The following is a 13777-nucleotide window of genomic DNA, read 5'->3' as shown; positions in this document are numbered from 1 at the left end:
TATTTATATTCCATCTACATAGCATCTTTTCTCCTATGATTTTCCACTGCACAAAAAGTGTAATTTGATTCAAGACGATCAAAATTTCTGGCCAACAGGTGGGGTCAAGAGCTTTAAAAACATTTCCCAAAACTCTACACTACCAGGTTTAAATCACGCAAACATCATCACCACATTGTAACTGAGATGACATTTGTGAACTACATTACATTAGAATTAATCAGAAGTCATATGCTTACTCGTGAAACTCATGAATTTACCCTTGTTAATAGATGATGATTTATCTGTACAAGCCAGATTTGTATATTTTCTGAAGAAACTGGGAGTGGTGCTCACAGAATACTTACCTAGCACAATGCAACCCTGTTAGACAAAAGCTACTAATATAGACTGTGTGTCTTTGTGTCAATTGAATGTACAGCAATATCAATTAATGGGTGATACATAACTTTAAAATACACAAAAACTGTCAAGCTATTAGGACCATTAAGAAATTAAATTCCCATCAAACTCTTTCTCAGAGAATTACAGTCAGATTGTAATGTCCATTTAGCAGAAAAGCACATACTGATGAAACTCATCATCGTTGTATTGGTTGGTAATAATATATTCTTGAAAAATCCCCTACAATTTAATCATCTTTCATTTATTTTAATACGTTCGATTCATTTTCCGTCTGATTGCCTTGGTCATTCAATCCACATTATGGATGTTTCTTCTCCTACTAGGCTTTAAGAGCTAACTAACATGGCTTAGTGAAGAGTGACATTCACATTAGCCTTTTAAGAGGTTAGAAGGCAATGGGGAGGTGGTTAATACTAAGTGCTGGATGCTAGCCCGAGTCATGCTCTAAGCATCGACTTTCTAAACTTTAGCACCTACAATTAGATTAAACTGGATCTAGGGGTCTGGACGCACTAGGCAGAAGAACACGGTCAGCAGACAAAAAGATGTTACAAATTGTTGGGCATGCTGGTTAGGTTGAAAGTAAGTTGTTAAGTCAATAATGTCAGGCATGCTTAGTATAAGTCATTTAAATGTTGTTTTATTTAGACAAGCAAAGCTTAAAGAGTGGCTCTGAAATGCTTGAAAACATTAAAACTTGCAATCATCTTTGGTGAGAATGCAAAGAAGCACTATTTTTGTCTGCTGACAGATCACTCCTGCCGAGGTTAAAGGTCAGATAGGGAGGAGCTTTGTTCAGCAAACTTACTTCATCCCAAAACGCAAGCAGAGATGATGCGGATGAGGAGGAGACGGAGTCCTTTTTTTTGAGGGGGACAAAAGTGTGAAAGGTAACAGCTTTGGTCTTTTGAACTTGCTTTGACTTCAAGCCTTTTCATATACAATCCCATGAGTCTCAAATCACAGCTTGGTTCCCATTTAAGTACCTTGCCCAAATATTTGAAAAACTGGTCCCTTATTCAAGGGTTTCTCAACTAGGGTTTGTGAACCCCTAGGGGTTAATGAGGGAAGTGCAGGGGCTTTGTAAAGGTGCGGTCACATTTATCTTTGCACATCGAAATTTCGCAGAACAAGGCGGCCTGGGCGGATATGAAGAGAGTGTGAAACCCACAAAAATTACTTGTAAGCAGCATCTATTATGCTATACTTTATACTCCGGAAAAGTGACGTTATAAAGAAATTAATCAATGATTTTCTAGTCCAATATTCAGTGAAGAAGTACAACGCACTGCCCACATAGAGGTCACTGCAAAACCAAACTTCCTATTGGTTAATGTTGAGAATTGGTAGGGCTGTCACGATTATGAAATTTGATTGTATATATACATATATATACACACACACACACACACACATATATATATATATATATATATATATATATATATATATATATATATATATATATATATATATATATATATATATAAAATTTATTTTTTCCCCAATTTGGCATGCCCAATTTCCAATGCGCTCTAGGTTCTTGTGGTGGCGTAGTGACTCAATCCAGGTGGCGGAGGACGAATCTCAGTTGCCTCTGCGTCTGATGTGTATGTGGAGACATAGCATGTGGAGGCTCACGCTATTCTCAGCAGCATCCACGCACAACTCACCACACGCCCCACCGAGAGCGAGAACCACATTACAGCGACCACAAGGAGGTTAACCCAACATGACTCTACCCACCCTAGCAACCGGGCCAATTGGTTGCTTAGGAAGCCTGACTGGAGTCACTCAGCACGCCCTGGATTCGAACTTGTGACTCAGGTGTGGTAGTCAGCGTCTTTACTTGCTGTGCTACCCAGGACCCTAATATATTCTTTTACATTTTATTTTATATATTTTTATTATATGTATATTATGCAATAGTAAAATATTTCTGTCCTAATTTCTTGGCGCAAGCCTCTGTTGACGGCGCGCACATCAGAGCACATGAGAAGGAACATTTGCCATTTCACGATCGTTAAATTAAATAGAAGCTGGAGTGTTTTGCGTTCGATATCAGAGCTTATATTTGTTCGTTTATATTTTCGCAGGAGTTTTGCACGAGCATCCGCTGATGGCGCGTGCATCAGAGTGCTTGAGAAGCGGTTCACGCGCTCTTCCAGACAGGAGCTGCTCTGGATGACATCCGCGGTGTGGCTCAGTGATTAATGGGACTGAATGATGAACTGAATGGCACACAAACGCGCGGTTGATGGTATTTATATATTCGTTTAAAATTCCCTTATTTGGGCATTAAAATGTGATTGGAATTTGAAGTGCATAAAAATCACATTTCTCTCAAATAACCATGGTTAGATCAAATAACCGCGATCAGACGATTATTTAATAATCGCGACCTACGGAAAAAAAAGTTAAACAAAATTGAACCCCACACAAAAATCGAGTAGGGAAATTCTTCGCCAGCGGAAAAAAATTCCTAATTGTGCGGATTCCCATTGAGATTACTATTTCGCATGTGGAATGTCGGCGTGCAAAGGTATATGTGACCTTGCCTTAAGACTGAGATGTTTGAAGATAATTCAAATCTAAATGCCGAATTAAATGAGATAAAAAGTGTATAATAAAAACAGTTCAAATTAAAGTGTAAAAAGAATAAGAAAAATAACAATAGAAACATTTCAAATGCAACATTACATGTGAACATTCAAGTATGTGATGAGATTCATTATATTTTTGATTAATTGTATTTTTTAACATTGCTTGAAATCTCAAGAGGTACTGCAAGTAGATATCACAGGCGTTCAGCTAACAAAAAAGGTGGAGAACCCCTGCCTTATTTCATTTTAAAGTGAGGCAACATTGTTCCTCTTATAGGAAAAATAAGGAAGCTGTTTTCTAAAAAGAGCTATTAATATCCTTGATTTGAAGATGGTCATCAGTCAAACAGAGTGTCAGGTTTGCATAATCATCTATTTGCCATGGACTCTAATTAAAGGATGACGGGTCACTGGGCCAGGAACTAAACTTACTCAATGGTTTCGCTAAATAATAGTAGCAAGTCATTTGCCCAAGCCTTAGTCATCATCATCATCATCATCTACTGTTCCAGCGCAAACTGTGATTTTAGTATCATGTGACCGAGAGCTACGTAATAGCTGATGGGAGTCAGTGATTTCAAAATGAGGCAGGGCATGACGCCTCATATCACATCTACACAAGCAGACTATCAGATCAGCAGATGACCGAGGCCGCTGAGTGGATCCGGGACATCACAAAACAGTATCCATCTGCCAGTTGCTAGACATTCATAAATGTGTGTGTATACTTCGTTTTTATGTGGCTACTCTACAATTCTCATCTCATCGCTTTGATAAACAACCCATTACTTCTCTGATGTTCTGAGGCTGGAGGTCATTACGATGATGTCATTAACACAAAGAGGCTTGTTAAGGTGGATAATGCAGTAGATGGCTAGATATAATCAGAAGCACTCACTCTGAATGTCAGGTCATGGGCGAGGGGAGAGGTATTGAAGTACTCAAAGATGGAGTCCTGGAAGTCTGGTAGTTTCAGACCTACAGTTGAGAGGATACCTAACTGTTAGGAGCAATATCAAATTATGCAAATATAGAAGAGTTAATTTAAAAATCTTTTTTTTTTCTAATTTCAGTTCAAAGTGTCGTGAATGAAATCAGAGAGCAGATGAGATAATATGCTCATGGTTTATGACCACCCAACAGCTCAGTCATATGAAGTCGATCAACATTTTCACCTTTGTCTGATCGTGAGCGGCTCTCCTCCATTTCCTTCTTCATGTTGTCGAGTTGTTCCTCCAACTCTCTGTTCTTGGCGTCCGTATCCTTCAGTTTGCTGTAAAAACACAGAGTCCAAATAGTAAGACTACCTTAAAAAAAAACACAGTATAGGAAAATGTCTTGACCATTATCCCTGCAGGGACACCCCCCTGGAGATAGTACCTTGATCAAAAGGTACAATGATTTTAGCACTGCCACTACCTGGGATTGAACCTATGACCTTTCATTCTGCAGGAAGAACAATACTGTAAAAATCATTTTCTTAATTTGTATTTTTGTCTTAATTTCTAGTAAAAAATACAAAAATCAAAACACAAAAAAGTCTAAAAATCCTTAAAACAAAATACGTTTACTACAGAAGCATAGTTCAAGTAGATATTAAGAGTTCTTATTGTAGAAATTAACAAAATTAAGTAAGGTGTATGCTTAAAACAAGACAAACCTATTTGCCAATGGGCTAAAAAAAACTTGAATTAACTTTATTTTTTTTTCACCCCACTGGCAAATGGGTTCTTGTTTTCTAGCATAAACCTCACTAAATTTTGTTAGATTTCTCTGAGAACAAGACATATCTTTGCGTAAGTCAATGTATCTTGTTGATGTTACAATATTTTTTACTGGAAAACAAGACAAACATACAAATATATATACACACACACACAGTAGTATATTTATACTGCATATATATATATATATATATATATATATATATATATATATATATATATATATATATATATATATATATATAGATATAGACACACACACACACACACACACACACACACACCGATCAGCCACAACATTAAAACCACTTACCCAATATTGTGTAGGTCCCCCTCTTGCCACCAAAACAGCGCCAACCCACATCTCAGAATAGTATTCTGAGATGATATTCTTCTTACTACAATTGTACAGAGCGGCTATCTGAGTTACCGTAGACTTTGTCAGTTTGAACCAGTCTGGCCATTCTCTGTTGACCTCTCTCATCAACAAGGCATTTCTGTCCACAGAACTGCCGCTCACTGGATGTTTTTTGTTTTTGGCACCATTCTGATTAAATTCTAGGGACTGTTGTGTGTGAAAATCCCAGGAGATCAGCAGTTACAGAAATACTCAAACCAGCACGCTGGCACCAACTATCATGCCACGGTCGAAATCACTGAGATCACATTTTTTACTCATTCTGATGGTTGATGTGAACATTAACTGAAGCTCCTGACCCGTATCTGCGTGATTTTATGTACTGCAGCCACACAATTGGCTGATTAGATAAGCAGGTGTACAGGTGTACCTAATAAAGTGGTTGGTGAGTGTATATATATATATATATTGCTATGTCGGCTACTATCTCCTAATTCTTATCTCAAATTAAGCAATATCAAATGCGTAATACTGCTGTTGTACTGAATATAAGACAGGCGGTGTGCAGCAGGTAATCACAGTTTCTTAGAAACAGCTATTAAAATCCTTGATCTGAAAGATAAGCACCAGTCCAACGGACCTTCAGATCTGCTTAATTGTCATACATCTACACAAGCAAACATATCGACATTAAAAGTTGCTTTGAATAACAATCAAACACTGACCCCTCGAAAGAGATGTTGGCAGCTTTGACCTTGCGCAACTCTTCCTGAATCAGTTGCTTGGCACGGATTTCAGCTTCCAAGGCTGACTGCAGCTCCAGACGGGCAGACATGTCCAGTTTTTGACTGCGACGCACCTTCCACAAGGGATCCTGGCCAAGGAAAGGAGATGCAAGCTTTGAAGAGAAGCCAGAACGAAAACCATCACAAAGCCACTCTGTATGCTGAATTATGATGTGGAAGTTCACATTACATTAGTTCAGAGAATCCCATAACCGTAAAAGACTGTCTTAAAGATGACAAAAACGTGGATCATAAAATCCGGTTTCTACAGTATCAATAAGCAGTAAAATGAAGCAGTGATTTAATATTCACATGTTTTGTTCATGTTCTGATAAACAGATATAATGCTCTTTTGATTGCATTTCAAAAGCACAAATGAAGCAGCATGCATGGAAAAATGCACGCCCAATCAGACTACACCACCAAACATAAGATACCGAAAATTCTCTTTAGCACAAATACAATTAAATCCCTTTAGATACATTTTCCATAAATTCGAGGACTCGTGAGAGGCTTATCTCAGATCTCCAACAGATTAATGGCTCTTGATCTCAGCTGTCAGCAAGCCATTCCAGCATGTAGCTATACAAGACAAGATTTGTCTCCACGAGAAATGTGCCAACAAGACAGTGATTTACAAAAGAGAGACAGACAGCGAGTGGCTGAAGGACAGCTGAATATTACAGAATGAGAGAAGAGGATTACATCTATTTCATTGATTAAACGCATGAACATTTCTGGGAAAGGAGTATATCTCCTGCGTGTGGCTTTGGCTTGTGTGACTTCACAGCTGATGGGAAGTGGGTGGCAGTGAGTGGCGTTCAGGGGAATATTACTGGCAAAACTCATCAGCTTTACATTAGAGTGCAGAGACTTCGTGCACTTTCCTGTGAGGCTCTCAAATACACTCACGATCAAGCCATTAGCCTTTTTTGTAATGACAGCAATGTTATTGCTGGTGGTCACTGTACTGTTGATTGTTATTAGGCGTTTCTGCAACTGCAGATGCCGTAACGTTATTAGTAGGCTGCACAACTTTTCTCAACTTTGTCCAGTCACAGAACACGACCATCATGTTGCCAATGATTGCTCATGTTGCCAGAAATAGCCAACACATTCACCGAAAATCAAATACAAGACGACTGCACCACCTGTGCTTTTGTTCAAGCTTATCAAGTTAAAGGGACAGTTCACCCCCAAAATTTCATTTTTCATCATTTTCTCAACCTCATGCCATCTCTTTCTTTCATGTGCTTATATACAACCTACTGTATATTTTATATGTACTATTTTTATTGTATACTGTGTATTATATATAGTGTGTATTGTATACTGTACATTGTATATTATTATTTGTATATTGTGTTGTGTGTGATTATGTGTATATTAGATATGTAAATTGTGTTGTGTAATCTGATGTTTATTGTAAATTGGTATATGTCTCATCACTGTCATAACTGCTATGTTGCTCGGAACTGCACCCAAGACTTTCACCCACTATTGCACTTGTGTATATGGTTGAGTGACCATAAAGTGATTTGATTTGATTTTGATTTGATTAAGAATATCTCAGCTCTTTAGGTCCAGACAATGCAAGTGAATGGGTACCAAAATGTTGAAGCTCCAAAGGCACATAAAGGCAGCATAAAGTAATCCATACGACTCCAGTGGTTTAATCAATGTCTTCAGAAGCAATATGATAGGTGTGGGTGAGAAAAAGATCAATATTTAAGTCTTTTTTCACTATAAATGTCCACGTTCACTTTCACATTCTTCTTTTGTTTTTGGCGATTTGTATTCTTTGTGCATATTGCCACCTACTGTGCAGGAAGGGAGATTTATAGTAAAAAAGGTACTTAAATATTGATCTGTTTCTCACCCACACCTATCATATAGCTTCTGAAGACATGAATTAACCACTGGAGTCATATGGATTACTTTTATGCTGCCTTTTGAATTTTGGTCCCCATTCACTTGCATTGTATGGACCTACAGAGCTGAGATATTCTTATTAAAATCTTCGTTTGTGTTCAGCAGAAGAAAGAAAGTCATACACATCTTGGATGGCATGAGGGTGAGAAAATTGAGAAATTTCATTTCTAGGTGAACTATTCCTCTAATGACTTCTCAGTGCAACCAATTTGACATCCATTAAAAATCATGCAAGCAGAAAGTGGAGGGTATACACACTTGACCTTGTCAGAGTAATGGGCGTGTGCATATCTGAAATGTTTCCCATGTTTTATGAAATATGATCAGCAATGAGGAGAGCTGATGCAGCATTTCCATTCATCTGCCTTTTCAAATTTTAGCAGTAATACACTGCTTTTTATAACCCTGATTTTTAGCCTGGACAGATGAATGAGAGATTGATTGGCAAGTCGCCAAGAGAACAATCTTTTGCGCCGCCTTCTGCCTGGAACTGCTCCAAAAGGATCGGAGGTTTGATGGAGACACTCACCCGCTTGGTGACCCAAGGTGCTACCATAGACCTCTGGGTTGGGATGTTTACTCCAGAGCCTTGCTGATATAGTAATAAAAGTACCCAAAAATTAAACAAAAAAACATCAAAAACTGAACAGACCTACTGATTAGATTCCCTAAGAGATATTTGAGCAAGAAGGGAGTAATGTTAAATCATATTCAAAAAGAAATGTTTTGCCCGGATGTTTGAGAAAAATCATCATTAAAATCAAGAAAACCACACATCATGACATTTTATTGAAATCAGTCTGATATTTTTGTTAGTGACCCAAACACAGGAAGTTTATGACATCCTTTACAATTGCCAAAACTCAATTGACTTTTTTTTTTCTATCATATCCTGTAGCAACCCTACAATTAGGCCAATTAGTTCAACTTGAGAATAGGCAAATCTGACCACATCTCTGGATGATGGCTTCAACCCAAACCTTCTGGGCCACAAACAGCAGATCCCACTATGGCAAAAACAAAGAGCACTTTCAAGGGAGAAAAGGGACTCCTTCCTATAGTTTGTCCTTAACCTCCTTAGTGAAGGATATTAAATCAAACGTGACCTCCATCACCTACAACTTTAACATGTCACCTCCATTCAATAAATTTCCATTAGATTTGCTATTTAAAGCACTCAACAGAACATACTTATCTTGGTCTTAATTATATCAGCTCACGTTGTTACTGTGCTATGACTCGGAGGAGTTGGAGAGAGGGAGAAAAAGAGAGAGAGAGATTGATTTCCACTGCATAACCCTTTTACTGACAAAATTAGATGATGTCCTCTCTCTATCATAACAGATGCCCTACTTAGCTGAAGCACACAAGGCTATAAAAATGGAACATATCAGTAGATCAGCTGTTTAACTGGTTGTTCAGTGTGAAAGCCTGATTATGCAGCATGGGAAGGTAAGCAACTAGCAGAGAATAAGAGTTAGTAATGTGTACCAGCGTTCTGGATCCCAAACTGGAACTCCGCAGAGATTCCAACTCTTCTGTCATCTTGGAGGCCAGAGCCTGAAGGTAGCCACGGGCATCTTTCTCATCGCTTACCCTACAAACACACACAGTCATCAGCAATTCAACCAATTAACTGTAACATGAGCAAGCCAATAATTATATTATTTCTAGGGCTGTCAATCGATTAACTTATTTAATCATGATTAATCTCTTTTGTTAACTTTAAAAAAGATGAACTTATATTTATATTAGATATTTTTATATTATGCAATAGTGAAATATTTCTGTCCGAATTTCTTCACTTTCACGTTATTTTAATGCTCTGATTAAACCCACAGGCCCTTATTTCTCATGAAGCAAAATCTTTTGAGATTTCATTTAATAATTTTAGCACTCCACAGAAATAGAGTAAATGTGTGTCTCCTCCTCTCTGTCACTGCATGTTATTAACACTGCCTGTATGAACCAGGAACATTAGCGATTACACAATCGTTTAAAGTGAAACCGGAGCACTTTGCATTCACTATCAAAGTTTATACTTGTTTGTTTATATTTTCACGGGAGTTTGGTGCGAGCCTCTGCTAACAGTGCGCATCAGAACGCTTGTAGTGCGTAAAAAAAAAACCTGTTTGACGTCCGCAGTGCGGCTCAGTGACGGTTGGACTCGCAGTTCAACTGAATGAAACACAAACGCACCGTTCAAAGCATTTATACAGTATATTCGCTTCAAATTCCCTTATTTGGGCATTAAAATGTGATTGGAATTTGAATGCCCAATAATGAGACGGTTATTTAATAATCGCAACAGGCCTAATGCATTCAGATCCTTTTTAAGGAAGGAAAACAAAATGAACGTGTGCAAGAGTTGGGTTCGGCAATTAGGTTAACTTTGACAGCCCTAATTATTTCATTTAAGATATTCTTTGCTGAATAGCTACAAATGGTCTTTGAACATTGTACTGCATGTTAGAGATGTCCTTCTCACCATTGGATAATCTCAGCGATCTGTGCCTCCCAGTGCGCCACGCTCTCTTTTTTTGAAGCCAGATCTTGGAGCTCGTCCTCCAGCTGCATGTTCTGAGCCGTCAGCTTGTCCACAAAAGTGCAGAGCTGCAGGGGAGAAGATATCAGGCTCAGTGTATAATGCTCACCTTAACACGGACTGACTGTCACTCCAACAGACTGACACTCAAACACTGCCTCTAGCCAAATGACATGCATAAGTCCTACCCTGTCTGTTTCTGCAGTGAGTTTACGGTTTTCCTCAGAGAGGAGGCTGCGTTCGCGCTCATACTTCTCCTTCAGGGCACCCAGGGAGTCGTCCATTTCATTTTGCCTGTGGAAATGGAGAGGGGGATGGAATTAGTGTTTGATATGGGTGTTTTAATGGCTGATGATATTATTTTAAACAATATTCACTCTAAATTTACTCAAAACTATCACTTTTATTAACAAAAGTGGAACTAGCAATGGGATAAACTTTCAGTATGATAACCTCAAAAAGGAAACGTGTAGTCCAATTAATAGATCTGCCCACTATATCCCTAATTCCCTATCTGGAATCAAATCAAATTTGTTAAAATGAAACAGCAAATGAAACTCTGTCACTTTTGCAGATAGTTTGCAGCTCTCCTCACCGTTCTCGCTTGGCCTTTTCCAGTTTGTCTTTAAGCACCAGCAGCTCTTTGTGCAGGGACAGCTGCTGGCCCTCAGAATCATGGAGCTCCTTCCTCAGGTTCTTCAGTTCTGTAGTGTGACTGGCTTCACGCCTCACTAGCTCCTCCTCATAGAACAACACCTTTTTGTCCAGCTCTGACTTCACCTTGGTGAGCTCCTGCTGGGTCTCTGAACTGAGGACTGATGTGCGACCAGTTCCTTGCTTCATCTGAGAGATATACAGAAGGAGAGAGACTCTGACAGATATACTGTGTGTATATATATATATATATATATATATATATATATATATATATATATATATATATATATATATATATATAGACAGACAAGAGGAAAGAGGGAAAGGAGGAGAGCTGCTCTCCTTGACTCTCATGCAGATGGTCAAGTCATAAAAGAAAGCAGGAACATCCAGCTAATTATAAGCATGCAGGATATCCCAAGCAAGGCAGGAGGAAAAAGAAAGCACGGAGGGAAAGTAAGGTGATATATGGGGTTAATAGGTGAAAGGAGGAAGCCAGCTGATAGCTAAAATAAACGCTCCCCATGGAAGGTAAAGAACAGATGAATCATTGAGGAAAAAAAAAAAACGAGGCAAAGGGTTGAATCTCACAAAACAAAGAACATGTTCAGATATTATTGCCAAAAAAAAAAAAAAAAAAAAAGGAGTATGAATAATAGTATCTCATAATTTTATTAAAGAAAAAGTCTACTTTTAGGACCATTAGGATAAATAAATAAAAAGAAAAATGATCATTACTGTAATGTGATTTTTTTTCATACATCATGGTGGGATAGTCCTATGTCATGCTGATCAAATAAATAAAACAATGGCTTATGAATGGCTTGCTTATAATTAACTCTGCATATTAAGCTGAGATAGGAGAAAGTATTTTAACATCAAGTAATTCTAAAGTAATTTACTTTCAATGGTCCTAGAAATATGCTTTCATTTTCTTTGAAAAACATGTGAGATTCACCCAAGGAGAAAGATTCACTAGGCTAATAAACTACATGATGGTGGAAAAGAACTGTCATGGCTTATAGGAGTAGTTCACCCAAAAATGAAAATTCTCTCATCATTTACTCTCCCTAATGCCATCCCAGATGTGTATGACTTTCTTTCCGCTGCAGAACACAGATTAATTTTAGTTAAAACATCTCAGCTCTGTAGGTCCATGCAATGCAAGAGAATGGTGGCCAGAACTTTGAAGCTCTAAAAAACACATAAAGGCAACACAAAAGTAATCAATCCAACTCCAGTGGTTAAATCCATGTCTTTAGAAGCAATATGATAGGTGTGGGTGAGAAACAAGTGCTTTTTGTTTTTACTACAAATTTCCACTTTCACGTTCTCCTTGTGTTTTTTTGATGATTCCATTCTTTGTGCATATCACCACCTATTTGTCGGGGCTGGTCAAAAGTGGGAATTTATAGTTTAAAAAAAGACTTAAATATTGATCTATTTCTCACCCACATCTATCACATCGCTCCTCGTTTCTCCCAAGCTTATTTTTTCTTCATTTACCAACGTCTTATGGAGTTTTTTTGTTCCTTAAGTCGCCTTTGGCTTGCTTAATGGGGGTCTAAATACAAAAATGATTTACTTATTTAGGCACAATCTACAATCATGTTTTTATCAAACCGCACAATGATGACTAAGGCATTACAATTTTATTTTCTGTTATAGCATAATTTCCTGTAAAGCTGCTTTGAAATTATGTCTGTTGTAAAAATGGGCTATACAAATAAAATTGAAGACATGGATTTAACCACTGGAGACTGGAGATTACTTATGCTGCCTGTATGTGCTTTTTGGAGCTTCAAAGTTCTGGCCACCATTCACTTGCATTGTATGGACCTACAGAGCTGAGACATTCTTCTAAAAATCTTAATTTCTTTATTCTGGTGAAGAAAGAAAGTCATACACATCTGGGATGGTATGAGTAAATAATGAGAATTTTCATTTTTGGGTGAACTATTCCTATTATAAGTCGTAAGAGAAGAAGCACACTAAGAATGATGTGATCTCTGACCTTGAGTGTTTCCAGCTCACTCTCCAGTTGTTTGGAGTAGACTTCACTGTGCTCTCTGAGCTTACGCTCCTTAGAGGCTTCGGCACGCGCATCCTCCAGCTGAGACTCCAGCTATCTCACACACACACAAAAAAAACAATCAATATGAATGACATGAGGACTCAGATGGATAATCTTAAATCCATTCCCATACTCTTGGCCTAATTTTAACCACACAAACCCTGTCTTAAACACTATACAGTGGCCCCCAAAAACATTTAGATACTGATGTCACACTTAATGTCATTGCATTAGACAACAAAACATTAAACCAAGTGGCAAGTGCAAAACCAGAACCGACTTTTTTTTTTTTTTTTTTGTGGATGTGTAAAGTGTCCTAGCAGAATAACCCCATATGTAGTTCATCACATTAAATACGCATATGTTTAACTAAGCTGGCCAATCAGAACAACAAATAAATTTGGTCTTAATTTTGAACAGAATAGCTATTGTTTTAAATTTAAAACCAAAAAAAACTTTTGTGAAATGTTTTGCTTAATGTGTGCATGTGCTCTGTTTCTTTCAAATAAATGCCAAGTGAAGCTTAAGTGTCCAAATATTTTTGGGGGCCACTGTGTTTGACATCTCACGTTTTGATCTCCGGGAGCCATAGGTCTTTCATTACTAAAGACTTCCTGACATCAAGAGAGCAACAATTCAATTTGTCCCAAGACAAATCCACACAAACTATTCTTCTAAAAAAGTAATGTGTCCA

The 13777-nt window shown here is 37.9% G+C and overlaps 1 protein-coding gene across 7 annotated transcripts in view; it reads right to left on the bottom strand.

Moving 5' to 3' along the window:
* LOC127416530 (serine/threonine-protein kinase MRCK beta-like) overlaps positions 1-13777 on the bottom strand; it is a 118055-nt gene that overhangs the window by 27830 nt on the left and 76448 nt on the right. For 3 of the 7 annotated variants that reach the window (XM_051655964.1, XM_051655965.1, XM_051655968.1), the window contains exons 13-21: positions 13024-13134; positions 10948-11195; positions 10541-10646; positions 10296-10420; positions 9299-9404; positions 8337-8399; positions 5816-5964; positions 4184-4281; positions 3907-3986 (exon numbers count right to left, since the gene is read on the bottom strand). In XM_051655964.1, coding sequence (XP_051511924.1) covers positions 3907-3986; positions 4184-4281; positions 5816-5964; positions 8337-8399; positions 9299-9404; positions 10296-10420; positions 10541-10646; positions 10948-11195; positions 13024-13134 — 1086 coding nt within the window. Of the gene's footprint in view, positions 1-3906; positions 3987-4183; positions 4282-5815; positions 5989-8336; positions 8400-9298; positions 9405-10295; positions 10421-10540; positions 10647-10947; positions 11196-13023; positions 13135-13777 lie in introns of all 7 variants that reach the window. The other 4 variants (XM_051655967.1, XM_051655970.1, XM_051655969.1 and 1 more) reach the window with 2 other exon arrangements.

The sequence above is a fragment of the Myxocyprinus asiaticus genome, chromosome 25 (assembly GCF_019703515.2).
Source record: "Myxocyprinus asiaticus isolate MX2 ecotype Aquarium Trade chromosome 25, UBuf_Myxa_2, whole genome shotgun sequence".
Classification (NCBI taxonomy): Eukaryota; Metazoa; Chordata; class Actinopteri; order Cypriniformes; family Catostomidae; genus Myxocyprinus; species Myxocyprinus asiaticus.
Note: the sequence above shows the minus strand (reverse complement) of the source record. Positions and strands in the feature narration are given on the sequence as shown.